We start from the raw sequence: 24,903 nt of genomic DNA, 5'->3' as shown, positions 1-24,903 counted from the left end.
CAGACAGGCATGAGTTCATGTGTCTGTAGGATGCGTAGGAGCCACAGACAGAAAATACATACTATTTGTTCCCCTGAGACTTTATATTTAGACATTTCTTCAGTCAAATCTCTCTAATGGCTCATTCGGGCAAATGGCTGTTTTTATGTAGTCAAACAAATTTTAAATAATTTATGAAGTTATATTCAGGTTGTTGGTTCTGTTTGTCGTTGTTTTGCTTTTGTTTGCTTTTCCATAGTGTCAGCACTCGTTGCTTCTAGTATAGACTAGAGAAAAGGCTATTTCCCTCCTATCAAAGAGTGGCAGAAGATAACAACTACAAGTCTACTGTGATCCTTTATTGTTGCAGCCAAAGTGAGCATTGAAAGCTACACTGTATTTTTCTCTCTACTGCTGCAGTCTACCACAACACGTGCGTCTCTGCTGGGTAAATACAACGAGGGCATATCTGCACATTCCCCAGACTGCTGTCTAAAAACTTAAAAACTGTTAACAGTGGAAAGAAACGGTTCCTTGGAAGGGAGCCACAGGCACCACTGTCGGGGAGGCTCCCTCGGGATAGACGAGGGTACCTCTACCCATCCTACTCCAGTCTCATGCCCCACAAAAGCCACCCATAAGCATTAAGTGATGACCAGCATGCTTCAGGTTGCTATTTAAAATGCTCTGTGAATCACACCCTCCGCAGCACCATGGGTCCCAAGTGCCTGTGTCTCCACGAAGCATAATGGGGTCCTGGCTGAAATGCTACAGTAAAATACCACACCCCGGGGCAACTTAAACAATAGAAACGCATTTTGCCACAGTTCTGGATGGTGACAAAGCCAAGTTACTATGGGTGCTAGTGAGGATGTTTTTTTTCTATTTTCTCACTGCATTCTCACATGGCTTCTTTGAGCAAGTCAAAGGATCTGGCCCTCTGGTATTTCTTTCTATAAGGGCATCAATATCACCCAAAGGACTCCACCCTCCTGATGCCAATACTAGTCATCTCAGAATGGCCTGGGCTCCAAACCCTATCCAAGAGAGTTAGCCTAACCTACACAGAACCATTTAGTTGGTTAACGATATTCAATACACACTTGACAAGGAATGAAGGAAAAATCTACATGCAGTTAATAGAAAACATAACTAAAACTGAAGGAGAACCATGTACTTTAGCAATGACTGAGTAGAAGAAAAACTACTCTGACTAGGAAACAGAAGGGAATATATAGGTACCGAGCATTTGGAAGGCTGGACAAATACAAGGCTAAAACAAGCATGCAAATTAGACCATACTTTCAAAAGTATTTTCTCAATCAAACTTCATAAGGCCTTATATGTAACAATTATTACTGTTTCTCCTGAGTCTTGCCCCTGACCAAGGATAGCACTAAAGGAACCGAAGGGACAAAATGCTGCCGTTAATGATTTCCAAAGCAAATCAATGGCAGGGAATGTAAGTCAAGAGGAATGAGAGAGAACAAGGACATTGTAGTGGTCTGAACAGGTATGGCCCCCACGGACTCCTGATTGAATGCTTGGTCCATGGGAGGTGGCACTTTAAGGAGGTATGCTGTAGGTGTTGTTGGATTAGGTATTGGCTTATTGGAAGAAGTGTGTCCCTGTGGAGGTGAGCTTTGAGGTCTCACACATGGCCAAGCAATACCTAATACAGAGTGTTTCCTTCTGCAGCCTGCAGATCAAGGTGTAGAACTCTTAAGCTTTTTCTCCAGCACCATGTCTGCTACATTTCCCGCCATGAAGATAATGGACTAAACCTCTGAAACTGTAAGCTAGCTCCAATTGACTGTTGTCCTTTAGAGTTGCCTTGGTCATGGTGTCTCTTCTCAGCTATAGAAACCCTAAGACACCCATCAAGGAATCAATATTAAAGCACCACACTTAGCTAAGCACCAGCAAACAGTTAAAGGCATCTTTAAAAAACAAAAACATATTTAGCAGGAAAGTTCAATTGGTAGCAAAAGGTCAAAATGCGGTCACAGTCATGAGTTCAGCTCCTCCCATCTACCCTAAGCTCAGACTGCAACAGTTGCCTCTGACTCAGAAGATTGTTTCCGAAACATCTGTGTTTTAGTCATGAGAGATTACAGCACATACATGAAATCAATGCACCATTATTAGGAGAAAAATAACATGAAATGTTTGCCCCTGTTACTGGTAATGAGTAGGGATCGTTTCCATGTATTTGTGTGTGTGTGTGTTGTGTGTGTGTGTGTGTGTTGTGTGTGTGTGTGTGTGTGTTGTGTGTGTGTGTGTGTGTGTGTGTGTGTGTGTGTGTGTGTGTGTGTGTGTGTGTGTGTGTGTGTGTGTGTGTGTGTGTGTGTGTGTGTGTGTGTGTGTGTGTGTGTGTGTGTGTGTGTGTGTGTGTGTGTGTGTGTGTGTGTGTGTGTGTGTGTGTGTGTGTGTGTGTGTGTGTGTATGGTGCATGTATACATATGTTCTTGTGTGTGGTGGTCAAAGAAAAACTTTGGGTGTCAATCATCAGGTGCCACACATCTTTTTTTTTTTATTTATTTTTCCCCGGAGACAGGGTTCTCACTAGCCTAGAACACTCCAAGTAAGATGGGCTGACCACTTCCCGTCTCTGCCTACTCAACTGTGAATTCCAACTGTGCTCCATTCCTAGCTTTTCTACATTGAGTTCTGGGTGGACCTCTGCAAGCACTTTATTATCAAGCCGTCTCCGCAGACCTTTCATTATATTTTAAAGGAATCCCTGCAATGACAGACGCCAATGGAAGACCACCTTTATGGTACTAAGCAAAAAAACCATTGGCAATGACTAATTAAGGCAAAGGTCACCAACATAATGATAATAGTAATAACCTAATAAGTGCTGTAGGAATTAGAATGTTGGTGAAGGATTGGCTGTAAACAAATCCCATTGAAAAGAACCCATGACGTGGGAACTACTGCAACAGAACAGACCTTAAGATTATAACTTCAGAAAAATACAAAAATATTGTAATTTAACAAAATGGTAAAAAAATGTAGAAAACTGTTTGGTATTATTTTCCTTCTCATTCCAAGCAACAAGCCAATCAATGTCATTTAAAATATAAACATGGAGTTAAAGGAGGAATAAAGAAAAAAAAGAAATGTGTTTTAGCAACACACACAAAAATTCACATCCATAGATGAAAGCTATTTATTACAAATAACAGGATAGCGACAAGGTGGGAAGTGGGAGGGAGACCCTAAAACACCAACTAGGAATCTTGTAGGCAATGTGTAACTCCATAAAAGGTCATCTCTACCCACGCTCCCATTTCCCCTGTATTACTTAAGGTCAAGAACCAGTGTGGATCCCAGCACTCCGGCCAAAAAAACTGCCCTCGTCTGTACCCACTGCACACAGGGCCATGGTGGTCATTCTATTTGGCCTTGTGCATTCCTCTGTCTACTGTTAGCAGCCACTCTTCCATGCCCTGTGGGCTGCCGGACCACACAGCCACATGGGTAAGTACCTTGGTGCAGGTGCCAAGTCCCTGTGTGGTCAACACAAAATCACTTAGAATCCCTTCTCCCTGGAATTACAATGCACAACAGCAAACGAAGATGGGGTGTCATTCCCAGGACTGGCTGCCAGCTTTCCAACTTGCTGACCCCAAGGGGTGCCCATTGGCAGGGGGAAAGAGTAAACATGGGACAAAGAATGGCTGGCGTTAACAGGAGAAATATGACCCGGTAAATCCTAGGTCTTGGTTCTCAGTCCTGCCTTCTTAGCTTTGTAAATTGCCATCACCGCAGTATTGTTCCCCCAAGTAAGACAAAACCTTCTCTCATGCACAAGCTGTTCAGTAGGTTTTGTCACTGGGCAACAAAAACTACCTAGTTAACCCTTTCTCAGAGACCATTTGCTGTTTCCAAAACTCTCTGGACTCAACTAATCAGTCTCCTTTTACCTTTGGTTCTTCAGACTCACCCACTCACACTTTGGATATAGAATCTCACTCTGTAGCCAAGTCTGGCCTCTAACTTGTAATCCTCTTGCCTTAGCCTCCCAAGTACTGAGAAGTGCAGCTGTGTCCAACACAACACCCAGCTTCCTCCTATGCAGACACTTGAGTTTTAGGATGGAAAGCTATTCGTTCCACGGTTTTGCTTCAGTTTCCTATGGCTCAAGTTACCCCCATTAAAAAGAAAGCAAACAAACAAATTAAAATGGAAAATAACAACAACAAACTAAAGCAAAGATATTTTCCTTTGCCTTGGTTTGTCTCAAGCTCTCTCCCTAGGTCTTTTCTCCAACCGCACATTTATCTTCATGTCATTCTCAAGGCAACTACTGTAATTAGACCTGGCCCTACCATCAGTAATGCCCTTATAGTTGTCAAAACGAATGTTCTCGGGTAATAAGAAATAAAAGAAAAGAACATCAGACAACCAGCCCACCTAGTCAAAGGAGATATTCAGGCAGCAAAAGGCAGATAGATGAGGCTGTCCAGGTCCCAAAGAAAGTAGCAGGAGAAAGATGATTTGATTTGGGGGATACATTTCTCTGACTGGTTTAGATGAACGGTGATTTTACAGTCCTCCGGGCACAGACACTGCAGATACTCTGACACTGTGAGTAACGCCAGTGCTTCCTGCTGCATGGAAATGATGCCGGATGATTCCTGTTCACAGCCATGCAAATGAAAGAAACGTCTACCCAACTCAACCTGGACCAGTTCTAAAAGCTTACACAGTCGCTCTCGATTTGACCATACTTTCGGTCTCATCGTTTCCTCTGTTTTGCAATTAACTTAGCTTGTCTTCCACCACGTGACACAGGCTGGTTCTTATCCTGTCTCTGGCCACATCACAGCCTTCTCTTTGTTCCCCTTAAACGTTGCAGTTCCCCAAGGTCTACTCCCCAGGCTCTTTCCAGAAGTGTCACTAAGGAAGGAACAATCGCTTGGCCCAGAGGCGGGTGCTTTGATAACAATAAAGGAGGGGGAGGGTGTGCTGCAGGTGATGACATCATCACCTCTGCCCTGTCAGTCTTTATGGCACTAAAACCATGAGTCTATGTGGAGCACATCTTTGGCATTCAGTGGTGGGCGACTCAGATAGAAAGGCAGAACCATTGGCTCTTATATCATCTGCATGCGTTAAAAATATTTTAATAATATTATTTCATTTCTTTTAAAGAGTCTTTGCATTTACTTATTTTACAGCATACTTATGTTTTGTGTACATGTACATGCGTGTATCACAGGATGCTTGTGCAGTCCACAAAGTGTATCTGATCTCCTGGAACTGGTGGTATCCATGGTTCTGAGCCACCACATGGGTGCCTGGGATCAAACCTGTGTTTTCTGAAAGAGCAACAAGTGTGCTAAGCTGCCTCTCTATCCCACTCGTTTGTTTGGGCTGAGACAAGATCTCATTGTATGGCTAAGGCTCAGCCTTACAAGTATAGGGATTACAGGAGTGAGCCACTACACCTAGTTAGAATGTTGTCATTTAAAGTCTTCAAAGAACTCTGCGTCCAAACCACCAGTAAATTTAGGAGTCTGTTGGGACTTCCCAACTCAATTTCCCGCTTGTTTCTCAGATGGCAGGATTGTAAATTGATTACAGCCGCATCTCTGTGGCATGGGACACAGCAAAAGCACTGCCGAGTGGAAATGCATACGAATTGACAGTGTATGTTCAAATATCCTTCTAGCCTCATGAAAAAGAAAGGACAAAGGGGTGAATTCAACTTTAATCCCATGCAGTTTCACTGTAACACCCTTATGACACCCTTAATAGGTACCCACCACATAGTCATTTCAAAATGGAATCTGTATTTTAGGTCTTTATTAATGTTACATTTCTGAAACGAAGCATTGATCTTAACAGGACACATCTGACTGGCTGCATTCCAAGTGCTCAAGCTGCACACCTGGCTGGTGCCACCACACAGGGAAAGCACGGGGACTGGTGACTCCATCACATGGGCTGGGGAACAAGGTACCTGGAATGTTCTACACAGTGATGTAGAATAAGGCTAACTCTGAAATTCAAACCCGGGCTCTCCTCGTCTTCAAAAATTAAGCCAATAAACAGACTCAATGACTTTTGTTATAGCATGCAGAGCAAATTCATTAAAATGGCTCAAAACATACCAAGTGAGTTCCAGGACAGGCTCCAAAGCTACAGAGAAACCCTGTCTCGAAAAACAAAAAAACGAAACAAAACAAAACAAAAAAAGGCTCAAAGCACCCTGATATTTTATCTGTTTCTTATCCAATGGACTGAAGATAGAGAGAAAAAAAGCAGATGAATGATACAAAAACTGAAAAAGGCAGGAAAAGGCCAAAGGGCTTTACCCTGCTCCTCTCCCTTGGCTAACCACAAGCAGGCCATCTGCAGCGGGAAGAAGGACTCTGTGGGTCAGCATCACACAAACCACAGACAGAAACAGAAAAGGAAGCTACCCAGGCATCAGGGGCTCACTAAGTGCAACAGGAAGTGAGGTCTGTTTCTAGGGTCACGGAAAGTAACTTTGTAAGACCAATATTCAAAGGTTAAAAATGTGGTTATTTGTGGGAAAACCTGGGTTTATGTTTTGATTCACAGCTACCAGCAGCCGCTCACGGGAAAGAGACAAAAGTCTATGTCATGAACTGAGAGTGCATCTCAGACTTCCTTAAAAATCTGTTGGAATGGTAGTTGTTGTTAGCTAGCACTTTGGAAGTCGGGTAGATAGTTAGAGGGTACAAAGAGGCAGCTAGACGGAGAGAGAACTTCTAAGGTCTATAGAACCACGTGTCAACCACAGTAGGGCAAGTGGTTGACAGCTGTTGATTATTTCAAAAGAGCCAGTGAGAAAGGAAAAGTAAATGGAAAGTGAGCATCTCTAGTCCAAACACATAAAATCTGAAATGTTCCAGAATCCGACACATTTTGGGAACTGCTCTCCATCTATATGGGGAAGATTTCCTTCTGGCAGGCTGCAGTCCAAATGGAGGAACACTAAAATTACTACATAAAATGACTCTCTGGCTGGGGTGGGGGTGGGGGTACAGGAAATAGGTAAGAATTTAGTATTCACTTGGGGCTTATCCACAAAGCAACTCATTCTGAACATGCAAATATTTCAAATTCTACAAAATCCAAAATACTCTTAGCCCAAGCATTTCAGATAGGGAAACCTCAATCTCTACTCCCAGTCTCCATATGGTGACTCACAACTGTACTTTGGTAACTCCAGTTCCAAGAAATGTGACAATCTATTCTAGTGCCTCCTTGGGTACCAGCCTCAGACGTGGTGTGTGGTGATATTTTGTTTATGATCTAACAAATAAAAGCTTGCCTGAAGATCAGAGAAGCAAAGCAGCCAGCCACTAGTTCTTACCTCTACTGAATCCTAAGACCAAAGGGGCGATCCTGGCTCTAGGAATCCTCAGACTCTGTCCTCAGTCTGAATCCTCAGACTGCTTCAGACTGACCCCTCAGACTGCCTAGACTAAGACGAACTCTTATCTCCTCCCCAACTTACATTCCTCTCTCTACCCAGCCATATTGCTTCCTGTCTCTACCACCTCAATGTTGGCATTCAAAGCATCACCTTTGTGTGAGCTCTGTTTCTCTTTTAAACTGGATCAATTTTGTGTAGCTTAGGTGGCCTTGAACTAACAGAGATCGGTCTGTATCTCCTGAGTGCTGGGACTAAAGGTGTGTGTCACCACCGCCTGGCCTCTACGGCTGACTAGTGTGGCTAGCTTTGCACTCTGATCTTCAGGCAAGCTTTATTTGTTAGATCACAAATAAAAAATCACCACAGTGGTGCATAGATATGCATGTAGGCAAAACATGCATACACATGAAATAAAATTATTATTTAAAGGAAATGTGTATCAAGAGATGAAGGAGAAGTGAACCTTTAGTGTACTTTTTACTATCAGTATGAATGTTTATTTCGAAGATACAAAAGTAGCAGAGAAAAATTAGAAAAATATCAAGTTATAAATGAATTAAAATACATCAAAGTGGTTGAGCGAAAAAAATTAATTCTAGCACTTTTAACCAAAATGTTTCCTTTATTACACAGCCATAGTAGAATATATTACACTAAGGAAACTTATTTTACCCAGCTTATTGATCATAACACAACCTAATTCCTAATTGTGTGAAGTGTAGGGTAAAGCAAATAAATGTATTAATGGTACAGTAGATCGTTAGGAACCAAGATTTTTACTATGAGAGTGAAAATGAATATAAAATCTAAGGATTAACATGTTTAATGAATGCGTGTGACCCATGAGCCACGCGGACTTGCCTCTTGGCAGTACTGCAGGATGCCCTCCTTGGTGCCGATGCAGGTTTTGGTCCCCGATGGGTCTGACTCCCACTTTCCATTCTGCACATTCATGTGCATGTTGAGTTTGCCACAGAACATGGCGATCTGGGGTTCTGCCAGCAGCCCGGCATTGCCATCAGTTGGCACCTAAAAGAATAAGTAAGTTGTAGTTAGTAACAGAAGCCACAGTTCCAGGAAGAATAGGAAACATGGAAGCAATACTTAGTGATCCCTCTGCTTCAGCACTTTGGGTTGAGTAATATACATGTTTTAGACACCAGAAACAACCCAAAGAAGCCAGTGCATTCCTCAACAGAATATTTAAAGGGCAGCATTAAGAATATTGAAGGCCATTTGTTCATTCAAAAATCCTTTCATGTTTCCAGTAGAAAACTGTGCTGTATCTGTTGAAAGCTCCTAACAATAAAGAGGGGTTTCTAAAATAAATATAATCACTGTGGAAGAATCCATATCCTCATAACCTGAAGCTGCTCACACAGCACAGTGCCAGTCCCTACTTGATGACCAGGCCTGGAGGTGACACTATATGGCACTTCTCAGCACAGACAGCAAGATGTTATCAGTGTGACTCACTGATGAGCAAGTGGCTGTACCAAGCAAGGGAGTGTTTGTTTGGAGACAGGGTCTCCCTATGCAACCTTAGCTGTCTTGGAATGCACTGTGTAGACCAGGCTGGCCTCAAACTCAGAGATTCACCTGCCTCTGCTTCCTGAGTGCTGAGATTACAGGCATGTGCCACTCATGACCAACTTGTATCTGAGTTTTTATTAGAAAAGTACACTGGAGAATTAACTATTTAGGAATGTCCTAACTTGGGATGTTTTGTCTTTCAGCCTCTAGTGCTAGGATCACAACTGGACCACTGTGCCCACTTAGAAAAAAAAAAAGAGATTAAATGAGAAAATGGGACTGCTAAAATCTATACTGCCTCATCAAAAAAGGCTCTCCAAGAGAAGGAAACTAAATCCAGGCAAGGAAAAGAATTACTAGAAACCAAGGAATCAAAAGAATTCCAATGGGATTCCTCCCCAGTGAAATCCCTGCTGAGGAAACTGAACGGCCCCCAAGGGAGACTCAACTTCCCCCAGCAGCCAGGCACACTGCCTCTTCCTGGGTGATTCTTGAGTTAATCTCAAAAACTATTCACAGAGGAGAAAGAGAGAAAAGAGGGGGAAAAAAAATCAAACTGCCTGGATGAAGAGATTTTGATTTAAGACACTTCTTTCCACAGAATTTTGACACGAACCGAACATCTGTCCCAACATCTGCCCACCGGTATCTTGTCTGCCCACAACAGAGGATCTGTGTCTTTAAGGAAACAAACAACAAGGGAGCAGACTCTGGACTGAACTTGTGGAGGGAAGGGCCGTGGGGACCCGGCTGCATTAATCTGTGTCTCCTGCACCTGGTGCTTAGGTCCTTCAAACAGCAGCTGAGGCCACAAGGTCAGACCATCTACAGAGCAGCTGTGACCCCTTGACACTTCCACAAGAGCCCCCTGCCATCTCCCATCAGTGCTGGGAAGCTGGAAGTCTCATTCTCCACCAATGCAAAGTAATGCCCAATACAGAATGCTCTATGAACTTGACCTTAACAGTTCACCCTCGGGATTATAAAGGAAACTCAATGCCTGGATCTTACAGAGCAAGATACAGATCCGTCAATTCTACTGAAATAAGCAGATGGGTAATAACACGGCCAGGGAGTTAAAGGAAGGAAGTCCAAGCATAAGCCGACAACTGTGGATGAAGCCCTGTGTGGAGGTTAAGGTGAGGTTTGTGCTCAGTGAAAACCACATTGTATTTCCCACTGTGCTTTGTTCTGTCCAATCTTAGCAGACCTTGGCATCGTATCTCTAACTAAAAGGAAGCTACAGACATTTAACTCATCAATGTTGGCAAATATTTTATCAAAAGAGTCTCATGGTCAATTTCAGAATCTCCCTGCAACTCTAGCCCTCAGGGCCTCTTCATTACCACAGGGCAGGCAGGTGTGCCACCTCAGTGAACGCAAAGGCAGGAGATGTGTTTCCTTCTGCAAGGAAAACTTAAACAGCAAGTTCTCCCCAGTGATTGACAAGGCCCAAGACAGTGCCCATGATCCTCCCCCTTCTCCTGGTAACCATGACCATACGCAGTCCGTCCCTTCTCACCGCGCATTACAGTTTGTCTGTGCAACAAACAAAGCATGTCAGAAATGGTGAGTTCAAAAGCAAGGTCATGACATTAGGGGTCACTCATTGCTGGGCAGTAGTCGGAAGCTCAGACCTCCTTCAGAGCCTCACCAGCAAACTGGAAATAGCCCACACCACACACGACATGGCTGACAAGAAGAATGCAGTTTCAAGAGAGACCCAGAGCTGGAACCACCCAGGAGACACCCCTAAGTTCCTTACTCACAGATACTGAATAGTAACTCTTGTTGTTTTAAGCTATTAAGTTTGAGGTGACCTGTCACACAGCGAGAACCACCAACACGTTTGGCTTTTCTCCAGCTCAGCATTAACAGCCTTTGAGCTTCTTTACTGAACACAGCAGATGAGAAACAAAAAAACTCTTCCTCACTTGGCTCTGTGCTATTGCCTTAAACCACATGCAAAGGCCGGGGCGTTGGCCTTTCCCCAGGAATTTACATAGAAGGCAGTAAACCCAATCCAGCCACTCTGTCATCTGCCTACATTTCTTTCACTGATCAGAAACTTTAATCACTGTGTTACATGAGGATACGGGGTGTGTGGGCAGTTGCATGTGTGCAGGTTAAAGAATAACCTGAAGGTGATTCATCTCCTCCTACCAAGTGGATCCCAGGGAATCAAACTCAAGTTGTCAGACTCGGCGGTGCCTTTACCTGCTGAGCCATCTTGCTGGCCCATTCACTTGCGTCTTAACACCCTGTGGTCTGGTTTACATTCTCACCACTGACCTGGAAGATCTCAAAGGTTACATATGACTCCCATCTTTCCTTAGCACCTGTTCCTACGGCCTTGTTTACTAAGGGTGAGTTCTTCTTCCTTAGAAGTTTCTGCCTTTGGCTTCTGTCATGGTGAATTATCTGGTTCTTTTCCAATCACCCCCCCCTTTCTTAGTCCCTATCCTCGACTTCCATCCACAGCTTAAGGCAATCTTCATGATAGAGCTGTTGCTTCTCTTTTATGTGAGAGGCCTGCACACTTCAGAAGATGCAGAATTCAACAGAACAACACTAGCTGATGATGTACCTTGGGGATCAAAACTTTAAGCAAGGCCAGACAGTCAGATAATAAAACCACCCACCTTGTTCCAGATGAAATGTTTCCAGACTGCATTGTTTTTTGTTTGTTTGTTTTAAGAGACTAAATTTCTTCTTTGACATTTTCACACAAGTATATAGTATGTTCTGTTTATTCTCACTCCCTGTGGTGGTTTAAGTAGGAATAGCCCCCATAGGCTCAAAGATCTGAATGCTTGGTTACCAGGGACTGGCACTATTAAGAGATGTGGCCTTACTGGAGTAGGTGTGGCCGTGTTGGAGGAAGTCTATCACTGGGCTTTGAGAGTTCAAATACTCAAGCCAGGCCCAGTGACACTCTCTTCCTGCTGCCTGCCAAACCAGATGCAAAACTCTTGGTTCCTTCTCTAGCACCATGTCTGCCTGCATGTTACCTGCCATGATGATAATGAACTAAACCTCTGAACTCTAAACTAGCCCCAATTAAATGTTTTCCTTTATAAGAGTTGCCATGGGCAAGGCAGTGGAGGTGCACGCCTTAAATCGAAGCACTCAGTAAGCAGAGGCAGGTAGATCTCTGCCAGCCTGGTCTACAGAGTGAGTTCCAGGGTAGCCAAGGCTACACAGAAAAACCCTATCTCAAAAACCTAACCAAAACAAATTAAAAAAGGGGGTTGCCATGGCCATAGTCTCTTCATAGCAACAGAAATGCTGATAGCCCCGTTCTCTCTATCTCCTTCCCACTTGGGCCACGCCCCTTCCACTGTATAAGCCCGACCCCCACACGGATGCCTTTTCAATTTGCTTTACTCCCCTCTTGGTTTTAAGTTAAGCAGGAACATCTGTATAGCCATGTATTCGGAACTATCCACGACAGCCTGCTGGGCTCATAGTTTGATGCACAAATGAAGGCAATGACTGTCTTCTTTCACCCCTTTCCCATCAGTACCCAATAGCTCAGCAAAGAGGTGCTGGGATGCAGGAGCACCCCACCACACACACACACACACACACACACACACACACACACACACACACACTCCATCAATGATTATCTGGTGAGAGGCTTCACATTGTACAGACCCAGAAGGTAGAGCCAATCAAGTCCTTGTCAAAAAAGGGACAGATGTTCATGCTACCTGGGCTTACTTTTTTAATATATTCTATTTAATAATAATCTATCTAATATATTCTGCTTCATTTTCTTAGACATAATTCCCGAATTTCCTTTTCTGTCTTCCACACTTCCCTATGCCATCCTTCCTCTTACCTTTGCAATTATTTTAATGTCATCTGCTTGTAGAACACATGTGTACTGACAGAGTGGTAATCATTTCCACATCTCTTTAAAAGAAACTGACTAAGGCCCTGCAATCACCTACTGATGTACATGCTTTTGCTCTTCTCGGATTTTCTACCCAAGGGGATTTAATATTGCAGTGGTTAATCTTCATCACCAACTCAACTGGATTTAGAATCTCCATGGAGATGTACCTCAGGGTGTGTCCGTGAGGGTTTTTTCCACACAGGTTTAACTGAGGAGCTTAGACCCACATTGAACACCAGCAGCAGCATCCTATGGACTAGGGTTGCAGGAAGAATAAAAAAAGAGAAAATGAACTGATCTCCAGCATGCATCTCTCCCTTTTTCTTGCTGCCACGACTTCCCCACCATGATGGGTGGTACCCTCAAACAGAGAGACAGAACAACCCTTCCTTACTTAGGTTGTTTTTGCCAGCTGTTCTGTCTCAGGAGCAAGAAAGGAACTGATACAAATATTAACTGTAAAAGTAAATATATTACTTTTAGCTGTGTTTCCATAAACTTGAGACATTTCAGAGCTCAGTTCAATTTAAACTCTACTTCCTTCAAAATTACAGTAAATTACTGAACTAGAAACTGTAGAACTGGTTTTATATAACATTTTGCTACCTTTCACAAATGTGTACTTAAAACAAAAAAAAATCACCTTTCTCATGGAAAATTATTTTCCAAATCAACAGCTGTGATATACCAACTGGAACAATTAGATCAAACACACACAGACAGACTGAACTGGAAGCTTTTCAGTTCTTCCTGTAGCCCACCTACAAAGCCCAGGTTTTAAGCAACACATCCTTGGCTCAGTTAATTAACGCAAGACAACCCAGAGCATCCTCATCTGCATCTGTCAACAGTTTGGCTGCTAAAAGCAATAGGGCCTCAGTTTCCAGCCAAGAGGAGAGCAGCACCATCAGATCAGGGGGGTCACATAGAACATAATACCTTGCTGTGCCCAGCCAGTCCTGACAGGTTTATTCAAACTGCTTTTCCTGAACAAAGCCTCTAAGAAGAACCTAACAAATCCTGTGTCACGTCCTACTTAGGACTTGGAAGTATGGACATCCGGGAAATTGAAGTCTTTGAATCCTAGAATATTTGCTGTCTTATTTGTGCTCTCAAAGTCATCTGGAAGATACTACGCCTGACTTTCAAATCTATCTCCCTTCCTAGAAAAGAAACAGATGCAACTTAGCAAATGGGGACTATGAGCAGTGGAATAACCACTTCATCTTAACCATCAAGTTACATTTGCAGGAATGTATGACAACACGAAGTCCTAGAACCCTGTACATAGGTGGCTCTTCATAGTTCATGCATTTTGGGGAGGCTAAATATGAAACATTCCTTATAGCTGATACCCTGAAACTGGAAATACTTTCCCATGGGAAAACTGTGGCATTCAGTGCCGATGAACAAAATAACCAGCTACAACAGTGGGTGTTCATCCATGGCTTCAAAAGCAAGAGGCCACTTACAGAAGGCTGAGCCATAGTGATGTCAATGCTACACTTAAAAACACTGCCAAACATTCTGGAAACAAACCTTTGCTATCAGAGAAAACAAAAAGGGAGTTTTGTTTTGTTTTTTTTCCAAGCCATAACACAGAGAGCAAAGAACTGCAATGGACTCTCTTAACAGCACTGTAGCTTAGGTTGGCTTTAAATTGGCAGAACTAAAATAAAGGTAAACATACAGATTTAATGTGGACCAGTCTGCAGAGGGGGAAAATGGAAGCCCACAGGACAATTGCTACAATTTACAATGAAGCTCAGAGGCAGCTTTTGGAACAAGTTCTCTGTCTGCCCTTCAAACAGGGTGTTCCTTTTCTCCAAGAACTTTCTCTCCTTTTCATTATCAAGATCAAAATTCCTTATAGAGCAGGTCTGGCAGCATTCTTCACCCGGGTCCCAGCTAAGAGGGGCTGGAACAAGGAGCCCTCTGTTTCCCTGGCTAAGTCTAGCTTGGCAAGACAGGGCCGGATCCATAGCTTGGCTGCATCTGTGGATTTATGCCATTTTAAGCTTTCTGGCTAATGAAGACCATCTGGTTTCTACACGGAAGCAGACATTTCACTGGCCTGAATAACTCTTATATGGTGAAGTATTGGGTACTTCTTTCTTCTTTGGGTGGGGTTCTTGTATAAAACAGGACAGTTTCTATTTCTATCCCGTCCTTGGTTTCCCTAGAAGAAATGCTGTTTGCTCATCACCTGAGCACAGTTCAATTACATTCCACAAAAGAAGTCTACCCTTCCCAGTTGCTTTTAAATTCAACACCAAAAACATTCTCCATTTTCAAGCGTAAAAGAACTGATTTCCATAATGACAATCTAGGAAATTTGCTGAGCGCCCTTTAAAGATCAATAATCATGAGCAAATTTTCACTCTCCAACCAAAGGACAAGAAGCTGAGGGAGGGTCTGCTTTACAGTGTGGTCCGCAGAGAACATCTGCAGTTCCTCAGTGTAGTACTAACGTAAAACTGGAATTAAAATTAGAATCCCAGAAGGGAAAGACTCTGTATAAATCATTCGTGCCAACTCGAGCAGGCAAAGGCTGAGATTTCAACCACAGTCACAGTTCCTGAGGCAGAAAGGGGGCCGACTGTGGTCTGTCAAGAGCTTGCTTCACAAGACCAGGCTAACTCTTAAATCAAAACAGGGCTTTGCCCTGGTGTGTATTTGTATGGATGTATGGTGAGAAAGGATAGAATTGCCACTAAAACCCATACAGAAGTGAACCAGTGCTACTGCTTCTGAGCTTGAGTTCCAGCCTAGAGAGATCTGTCACAAAAGTGAGTAGAAAAAAACAAAATCCTTTCAAAGAATTAATGTATGTATTTTTCACTCCTGGAAATCTGTCATTCTTTTGAAGTCACTTGTTGACATAACTACAAATTGCAAGTTATAGCTCTTAGAAGGCTTTTCGAAGCCTCTGTTGAAACCAAGCTCTTCGAATGGTGCCCAGCACAGGTGTCTCAAGTTGGCCCAAACTCCATCTCATCTCTAGGTTAGTGAAGCATGTTCCCTGGTGGTACCCAGTAGGAAATCAAGAGGTTAATCAATAGAAACATTTGTTATTCAACACCCAGGAGATTAGTAACCAACACTGAAAGCTTGCCTTCCAGGTAGGTCTCAGAGAGGCTGCGGACCCAACGGCTTAAGTATAATATAAATGGATTAAAAACTGGAGTTTTAAAAAATAGAAGAGTCTGTGGTAACCAAAGTATTAGGCTCAAAATCAGTTTGTAATCCAATGACTGACTATTTAGTGTTTTTTTTTTTTTTTTTTTTTTTGCCTGTAACTATGCATGCTATAAAAGAAGGAATTCCTGGGAAGAAGCTCTCTGAAAAGACAAAACACTGATGAAAACTTCAGTGACTACATTCAATTTGCAATGTTGTTGATCCAATTGCCTAATGACAATTTCTTTCAGGCTATCTTTAGCCCTGCTAAAAGACTTGCAGGGATATATATATATATATATATATATATATATATATATATATATATCTGACTTAGCAACTTGAATAACAAAAACCTTAGGAATGCATTCACTTAACAAAACCTCATACTCCACCTATGGAAGGCCTAAGAATTCGATCAGATAGGGTTGGAGGCCTAGTGTTGATATTATTCAATCTGCTCTAACTGCTTCCTTAATTTTTCTACTGACGTATTCTTAAAATGCCTTGGATTTTATACTTTTTTTGTTCTGCGTTGCCAAGTGCATTCTTGACAAGCTCTCTGCCCTTGAGCTATGTTACAAGGATTATAGTTTGCTGCTGCTGTCGAGACAGCCTCAAGTCGTCCAGTTTGACCTTGAAATCTAAGTAGCTGAGAATGACCTTGAATTTAAGATCTTCTTGCCTCCACCTCCCAGTTGTTGAGAATATAATATTGTAGGAGTGAAATTCTTTTCAGAGCTCTTAGGACACAGAAATGAAACTTTGGGATGTGTTGTGACAGTATAGCATTACTGTGGCATGAGAAACAAATCCGGCACACATTTAACAGAAACAACTAAAATGCTGCCTTATTTCAAACGGCAGAAATGTTCTCAAAATGATTTAAGGGCTCTATATTCTGATTGGAATAATTGTTTTGTTTTGTTTGGAACAGGGTCTCTTGGTATAGCCCTGGCTGTCTATGTAGACCAGGCCTACAGTGATCTTGCCTATCTCTGCCTGCAGAGTGCTGCGATTAAAAATGTGCAGTCATCACACCTAGCTGAATGATTCTTTGAAATGTATGAGGTAGATTTGCATGACTTTGAGAGTTCAATATGAAAACAGTTGCAGCTAACACTGTGAAATTAAACAGAAGAGAAGCTCAGACAATCCCCAGCAATCTTTGTCATATCAAAAATACAACAACGCATTCACATTCAGGAAAACGTTAGTTAGAGGAAGCAACTGTGGTAGTTTGGGTCTGGGGTGTCCCTAAAATGCCCATGTTGAAAGCTTTGCTGCCAGTCCATGGCACTGCCAGGAAGCAGGGGAACCTTTAAGAACTAGGTCACTCAGTATGCCTCTGAAAGGGAAAAGAGATACAGGAACACCAGTAAAACCTCATCCAGCTCCTCTGCTCCCCCCGTCACCATGATGTACTGTGTCAAGAGAGGTCTAAAGCACTGATCCAAGACCCAAAATAAACTCTATCCTCCTTGGAAGTTTATTCTCTTGGGTAATTTGTCAAAACGACTGAAACCTAATACAGGGAGCTTGGAGGCAAACAGTTTATCTTTCAGGAGACTCTGAAGAAAATGAGAGTGGTTGATATGAAAAACATGAGCCAGGGAAGCAGATGGATAACCATCCCTCAGTACTTCAAAAGAGACTGAGTTTACAGGAAGTGGAGGAGTTTGGCACATCCCCAAAAGTCAAACCTTGTAAGATAAAACCCATATGAATCCCCATGCCCCCCAAATTTAAGATACTTGCTGCTGGGGGACCTCTATTTTTGCCCCCACAAAGCCTATAAAAATAAGGGTCACACACTTACACCAAAAGTCAAAATACCACTACTAACCATCTACACCAAAATGTAGTGTTCAGTAAACTTACCTGCAGGCTTGCTTCCTGCCACTTTTTCTATGAGACTAAGGACTACACTATGGCCAGTACCTAAGTCAGTATCTTTCTTCTCTTGCGTTGTTGTAGCTGGGGTGTCTTTACCACCTGGAGGAGCACTAGCCACAAGTAGGGTAGCTACTAAAACAGAGGAAGCCAGGAAAAATGAGGATCACAGTGATCAACTTTGCCGGTGCTAATGAAGTACATCCGGTCTTTCACTCATCGTACCCCAGCCAAACCACCCCTTGGAATACGAAAATCCCAACTCTCATGGCACCGAATAGTACCCTTCTAAGCAAGAACTGCTATAAACATCCTTTACGTGATGTGTGACGTGACTTAAGATCAGCAGTGGTGTATGAGCCATGCTATGCTGTTTCTCACACCTAGATCTGAAAATGAAAACTCTAAGTACAGGCAATATTGTTCTAAATGCAAGCACTGGAGCCTTTAGGGAGATGTCAATTATCTGTGGCCAAGTTTTAGCTGTGATAATTATGCAACCCTCCTTTTACTCTTTTTTGTTTAGACTTCTGCAAAGACACAATTTGGCTAAATGAGTGTTTTTTTTTTTTTTTAGTTGCATATATTTGTTTTACCCAATATATATTTGGAAGGGAATACTTCAAAAGGGGGAAACAATGTTTATTAAATAAACTGCGTGCCTACTCATACTTTACGTGTAGCTGTGTGAGCATAAAGTTTTGTACTAAATGGCCGGCAAATTTCATCAGCAAACAAGTCACTATGACCACTGTTGGCAGTGGGAAAGCAGCATATGCTGGACTGGGGGTAGCTGACCCAGAGAGGGTTCTTGCCAAACAGCCCTGACACGGGCTACCTGAGTGTTCTAGAACGCTAAGTTGGGCAGACTGATTGATTGTTGCCATATCATCCCTGGCAGAGTTATCACTCCCCCAAATCTCAAGTGAAAGTCTAAAAATTGCCTCGGTTCCATGTTTGCCTTCATATACTCTGCTTTACTTACTGCAATGTTGACCCACAACTCCAACAGACCATTAGATGAAGAAAAAGTCTTAGAAATGCTGCAGGTATGAAAATAACTCAGAGCGGCAGGCCACACTCACCATTATCTAAGAAATACCCACACTGCTTGAAAAAGAAACAAGAAACATGATCATCGTTGCCTGCCGGAAAGGCTCCCAATCCTGTTTCTCTTTACAACTTCCATCAGCCTCGGGCTTCAGGACACTGAAATCAACATTCTTGGAAAGAATTTGGGTTGCAACATGGAAGGAGCAGTTAGTTAAAAGGAGTAGGTTAACTACATACATCCTACAGGGTTCATATCCTTAGCAGTTTACAAGCTTTAAAATTCTAATACCGAAAAGGTAATGAAAGTGGTAATTTGGCTAAAGACCCTTGCAAAAACATGACTAATTTTCCATCTAAATACATCCAGCTTTTCTTTAGTGTGCTCTAAGCGCAATTCTGGGTGTGGGTGGGAATAGGGGAGGGTGTGGAAGGCAAGGGAATCTGAGCTGGAGACACTCTGAGCCTGCTAGTCTTCTTAGGAAGTCACTTCCAGTGGACCTGCTACTAGCAGGTGGCAGAACAATTCAGAACACTGTCTCAATGCTATCAATGCCAAATTTCAAGCTCGTGTATGTTTTAACACAAGTCCATAAACCTGTGGTTTCAGAACATGATTCTAACACTTTTTTGCCCTTCACATACTGCTTTCAATTAATAGTAAAAAGAAGGCCATACAGTTAGGTTGGTGATTAACATTTCATTAAAAGGTATCTAGAGCTGGGGAGATGGCTCAGTAAGTATAATACCTGCCACAGGGACCTACCTGTGTTTGGATCCCCAGTACCCACAGAAGAAGCAGGCAACCGTATCTCTAACCTCAGCCTTAGGGGAGAAAAAGGAGTTGGGCAGATCCCTAAGGTTCTTTGGCTAGACAGTCCAGCCAAATTTATTAATTTCAGGGTCTCCCCCCCGCCATTTTCTCCAGACAGTGTTTCTCTGTATAGCTTTGGAGGCTGTCCTGGAACTAGCTCTTGTAGACCAGGCTGCCCTGGAACTCAGAGATCCAGCTGCTTCTGCTTCCCAAGTGCTGGAATTAAAGGCATGCACCACCAATGCCCAGCTCAATTTCAGGTCTTAAGAAATAAAGGTGGGGAGTGGTCACACACACACACACACACACACACACACACACACACACACACACACACACCACAGAGCATCAAACAATCCATGGCCTTAGGACATCACCTTTCCATTTTTTACCAGGATCACAGAAAATATTTCAGGATGAGAACATGAAGCATTCTTTTTCATAAGCAGAGTGAACATTTACATTCTATCCATTGGTTTATTTCTGCCCAAAGTCTCATAATATTTACTTATCTGCCTTTCCTGGGTGCTTACAACTCTCACACTCATTGTGTTTTTATCACTAGGACTTTGGGTGGAGCACAAACTGACTTGTGAACACAACAGAAATCCAGAGAGAATGCTGAGTTGATGTGAAAATTCACTGTAGCTTTCAAACAGCATTCATTCCTGTTCAAGTTGTATTCTGTTAAGTTATCTCTCTTAGGGTAAGCAAGATTATTTCTTCTCCGGGGCTCTGAAGAATACTTAAAGGTTCCCGTTTCGAGCTGTCTGTTTGATAAGCACCGGGAGACAATACTTCTCAAATAACTCAGAGTTAGCTGGGCACTATCAAAGACGCCTTTCCTTTCTAGTGCCCTCAGCCTTACCAAAAAATCTCTGTCAAATTGCCATTCTTAAAAAAAAAAAAAATGCCATTCTTTTTGCAATGAAGGCCTTCAGAACCACCATACCAAGGGGAAAATGTAAGAGGGGTGTACTAAGACTCTACTTCATGTTACGAAGGCAATTATTAGTTGACAATGATAAAATCAGGAAGGATGCTGAGGCTGTGCTGATGCCATTCATGGTCTTTACTGCCAGCGAGCATCCAGCTAAACACTACGTGCAAGGCAAAGGCCTTTATTTTGTTTATAAAATGCAATTACGATAAAAGTGACTTTGCTGCCTGGGAAAACTGGCTCACTTTCTGCAATGCGCCTGCTTCCCTCCCACAATAAATTACAAGAGCTAAAGAATGCCTGGCATGAAAAAAATAACATAATAAACTAGAATGAAAAAAAGTCAATATTGACAAAGGCATGGAACAATATAGAATAAATTCAGACTTAGGTATCTATAGGATTTTTTTCTGGTTCCAGCAGGTGGAGAAAGGAAAGCAAAGCATTCACTCTCTACTATTACAAGTGTCCAAACATCAGTTATAGCTGAACTTGTCCTGACCCCAGGCTCGTCATAGAATATTCTAAAAGCAATGGCTCAAAAAGCAAGGGGATTTCTGAACCATGGGTCTCAGCTCATTTCCTGATTCTCTGAAAACACAACCCTGAGAGAAGCATCAGCTTGCAATTCACACAGGATTTTTTAAATCAGATTATCCCCTTGGACCCCAAAGTTCCCATGAACACTATGGGCAGCCATACTTCGTGAACGAAGTGCCCAATTGCATACTTTGTTTTGTTTTAGTTCCGGAAGTTAGAAAGCCTTCAGCAGCACAAGGCGATTCTCGGAGATTTCAACACGTAACCTAACACTTAAAGTGAAAGGCTAGTGAACAAAAACACACCTGAAAATACTTCGGGGATGAAATGGAAACTAACCGCTGACAGATAAGCCAAACAGTGTTTGCTGATGGCTATCAAGCCCTTGCCACTTCCAACAGACAAGGGCTCAGAGTTGTCTCGGTCCTATGTTAGGTTTCAGGAAAGTTCTGGCTTGGTGCCTTAGGATCATATAAATATTTCCTAGGCACTAAACGTACCCCCAGATGAGGGCTGTGGGGAGACCCAAACACAGCAGTGTACAACAGAAAGGTAGAGGCTCATAAGGCTCAACAGGAAGTGCTGAAATAGAAGGGGAAGTACAAGGGTGCATCAGTGGGCACACCCCAGGAGAAGGATGCTGGGAGAGAAGGATGCTGGAGGAGAAGGATGCTGGAGGAGAAGGATGCTGGGGGAGAAGGATGCTGGAGGAGAAGGATGCTGGAGGAGAAGGATGCTGGAGGAGAAGGATGCTGCTTTTATGGAGTCAGTAAAGACTGCAGCAGAAAACAAGCACCGGCGGCTGAGGAAAGGAGTTGGGAGACATCTCAGGGCATGCAGGAAGGCAGACTTGAATTTGTACTAAATGAAGCTACATGGAGCTAATGAGAGAGAGAGAGAGAGAGAGAGAGAGAGAGAGAGAGAGAGAGAGAGAGAGAGAGAGAGAGAGAGACAGAGAGACAGAGAGAGACAGAGACAGAGACAGAGACAGAGACAGAGACAGAGAGAGCTCACTTCTGTGAGAGGATGAGCAGGCTCCTTCTTCTCTAAGAATGAATTGTGTTATAGATGAATGAAAAAGAGAAAGAAAAAAGGACATGACTGCTCCTAAATAAGGTAGAGAACGTTTATTGCAGATATGAGGGAGAGCATGGCCAGAGGCAGAGACATCTGGGGGAACCCTAAGCTGGGCCATTTGAGGAGAGGGGGGAAAGGAGAAGGGAGAAGGGAGACCAGGAGACCAAGAGACTGGGAGGCTAAAAAAGGACTGGGTGTAGCCAAATGACTGGGTTATATTGGGAAGAGCCTCAGGGGAAGGGCAACCCAGCTCCTGGGTTGGAGAGCTCAGGGAATGTCAGTCATAGCCTGTAACAGGTAGGGACTGAGGGATTCTGGGAGAACCTGGCAGCCAAGTCTGCTGTGTCCTTGGTTTGAGACCTAGCCATAGGCCACATGACTCTACAGTGCTGTTGCTGTTGGTGGTGGAAAAGGATTTGGCAATGCCTTCTCCGTTACCAGCAATAAGTGTCAAACTGTACCAGGGTAGCAAATGACAGGCATCCTATTCTGCCTCTCCTGCTACGAGGCCCACAGCACATGTGGGCTTCTCAGAGTCAATGTGGCAGAGCAATTCATCCACATGTCATTGCCTTGAGTGATGAGAAGTGATTTTGCTTTTCAAAAACAATCAACCGTTAACAGAGCTGAACAGCATGCCTGTGCAACTTAGGGGAAGGAATTCTCTCATTGTCACCATGTACCCCTGTTCTCCAGGGATGCTCTGACATATCTACAGAGGGACACGTCCTGAAATGGAGAAGTGACACGGAGTTCAAGCTACATCGTTCTCTGGGGTATGAGAGTTGGAAAGATTTAAGTTCTACTAAGAAATCTATCCAGAATGTTTACACAATTTTGTCCAAATAAACCACAAGAAATACACAGCTGTGATAACAAAAAAATGGCCTATGGATTATGACTGCCTCCTTTCCTGCAGTTGTTCACTGCACATTATTCTAAGTAAGGAATATGGAGGTAATAATTATCAAGAGGCCCATTCTTCTCCGATTCTCATGAAAACGAGTTCTCAACTCTCACAAAGGCTTGCTTTTACATTTGGAGTGTAATCTTCAGTGAAGAATTGCCACTTACCCATGGTCTTACCCATGGTCCTCAGCTGGGCAATGGTTATCTCCTGGAGAAAGTTGGTTAACTCACATGGATTTGAGGTTACCTTACTCCCAGATTTGTGTAAATTCTAGGTGACTGGGAAAGTTGGTCATTACAGTATGGGTAGTCCTACTTGTATCTGCCATGTAGAAGTCAGGGATTCTATACAAGCCACCCTTTCCCACTAATTCTCTCCAAATAGAGAATTACCAATTACTGTTGGAAAATTCAACAGTGTGTAGGTTGAAATTCTAAGATTGTTTTCTTCAGGAGAAAACTCATTTTTTATAAATCTCCATATTTCTAAGATAGAATTCATACAAAATGAGCATTAAGGCTGAGGTCGAGTGGCGAAGCATGTGTTTAGCATGCATGAAGCCTTGGTCAGCTTCCAACACCAAAACCAAATACCAACAAATATAGGTTGAGCCAAGGAGACTTTGTTTCTAGTACACAATCAAGTATTAATCCAATGACACAATGTGAACTTATAACTGTGAGTCCTACAACACATATTTAACTTTTCAAAGGGGATCAAACATTACAAATGCATTAGGATGGGTCCCATGGTGTCAGAGTTAGCAATCTGGATCCCATTATTCAAAATCACAGGTTATAGAGCAGGGTATGCCATTCAGTTCATGATCATGCAGAATTGGTTCACCAGTAAGTTATAATACAGTATCCAGCCTACGTAAGTGTACGTAATGGGCTGGCCTCTGCTTCTGAGCAAGTTCACCCGTAAACGGGGTCACATCCTGGTATCCTTCCCCATTCCAAGATCAACACAGCCAGGCGGAATCTTCTCTCTGTCAGTAAAGACCTTCTAATAGTGAATTGTTTCATAAGTACCTTAGACAGAGTTGGAGAAGCTTAAGCCACTGGAATCTTTTTGAATAATGTATTAACTGTTCTGAGATAACAATGATATGCTAATAGATTATATAATGTAAGAGCCTTATGAAAATTTATGAATTAAAAAAATGCTTCCAGAAACTTCTCCATGTCTTGCATCTTCAGTCAGCTCTGAGCCATCACTAACTATATCTAGAAACCTCACAGTACCAGCTCAGGGTCGCTATAGAAACTGGATGAAGAAACACTCATGGAAGGTATGGGTATATTTGCATCAAGAGGAAAGGTCATATTCTGAATCTAGCATTTCCTGTCTTTGAAGAGGGAGCCTTTTGATTTTAATCATGTAGTTCCTTTCTCTCTAAAATAGTCATCAACACCTAGCCTTATAGATTATAAAATATTAAAATTCAGTAATACACACGTAATGAATAGTAAGCATTTTCATAAGTTACCCAGACTGAACCAGCAGGTATCCAGAAGGAAGAAGAAAAGAAATGCACACAGGTACAAGAAATTTCCTGACCTATTTGTAGACCTTGATCTACTGAATGCCCAGGACTTACTATCTCCTGAGTGCTCCCGATACAGGGATGTCTGTTGTGTACTCAGGGAGCCTGAGAGGA

General features: G+C 42.7%; 1 protein-coding gene across 6 annotated transcripts in view; it reads right to left on the bottom strand.

Annotated features, from left to right (window-relative positions):
- App (amyloid beta precursor protein) overlaps nucleotides 1-24,903 on the bottom strand; it is a 217,962-nt gene that overhangs the window by 156,077 nt on the left and 36,982 nt on the right. For all 6 annotated transcript variants that reach the window (XM_027412361.2, XM_027412362.2, XM_027412363.2 and 3 more), the window contains exon 2: nucleotides 8,261-8,428. In XM_027412361.2, the coding sequence (XP_027268162.1) occupies nucleotides 8,261-8,428 (168 nt within the window). The remainder of the gene's footprint in view (nucleotides 1-8,260; nucleotides 8,429-24,903) is intronic.

This window comes from Cricetulus griseus, chromosome 4, assembly GCF_003668045.3.
Source record: "Cricetulus griseus strain 17A/GY chromosome 4, alternate assembly CriGri-PICRH-1.0, whole genome shotgun sequence".
Classification (NCBI taxonomy): Eukaryota; Metazoa; Chordata; class Mammalia; order Rodentia; family Cricetidae; genus Cricetulus; species Cricetulus griseus.
Note: the sequence above shows the minus strand (reverse complement) of the source record. Positions and strands in the feature narration are given on the sequence as shown.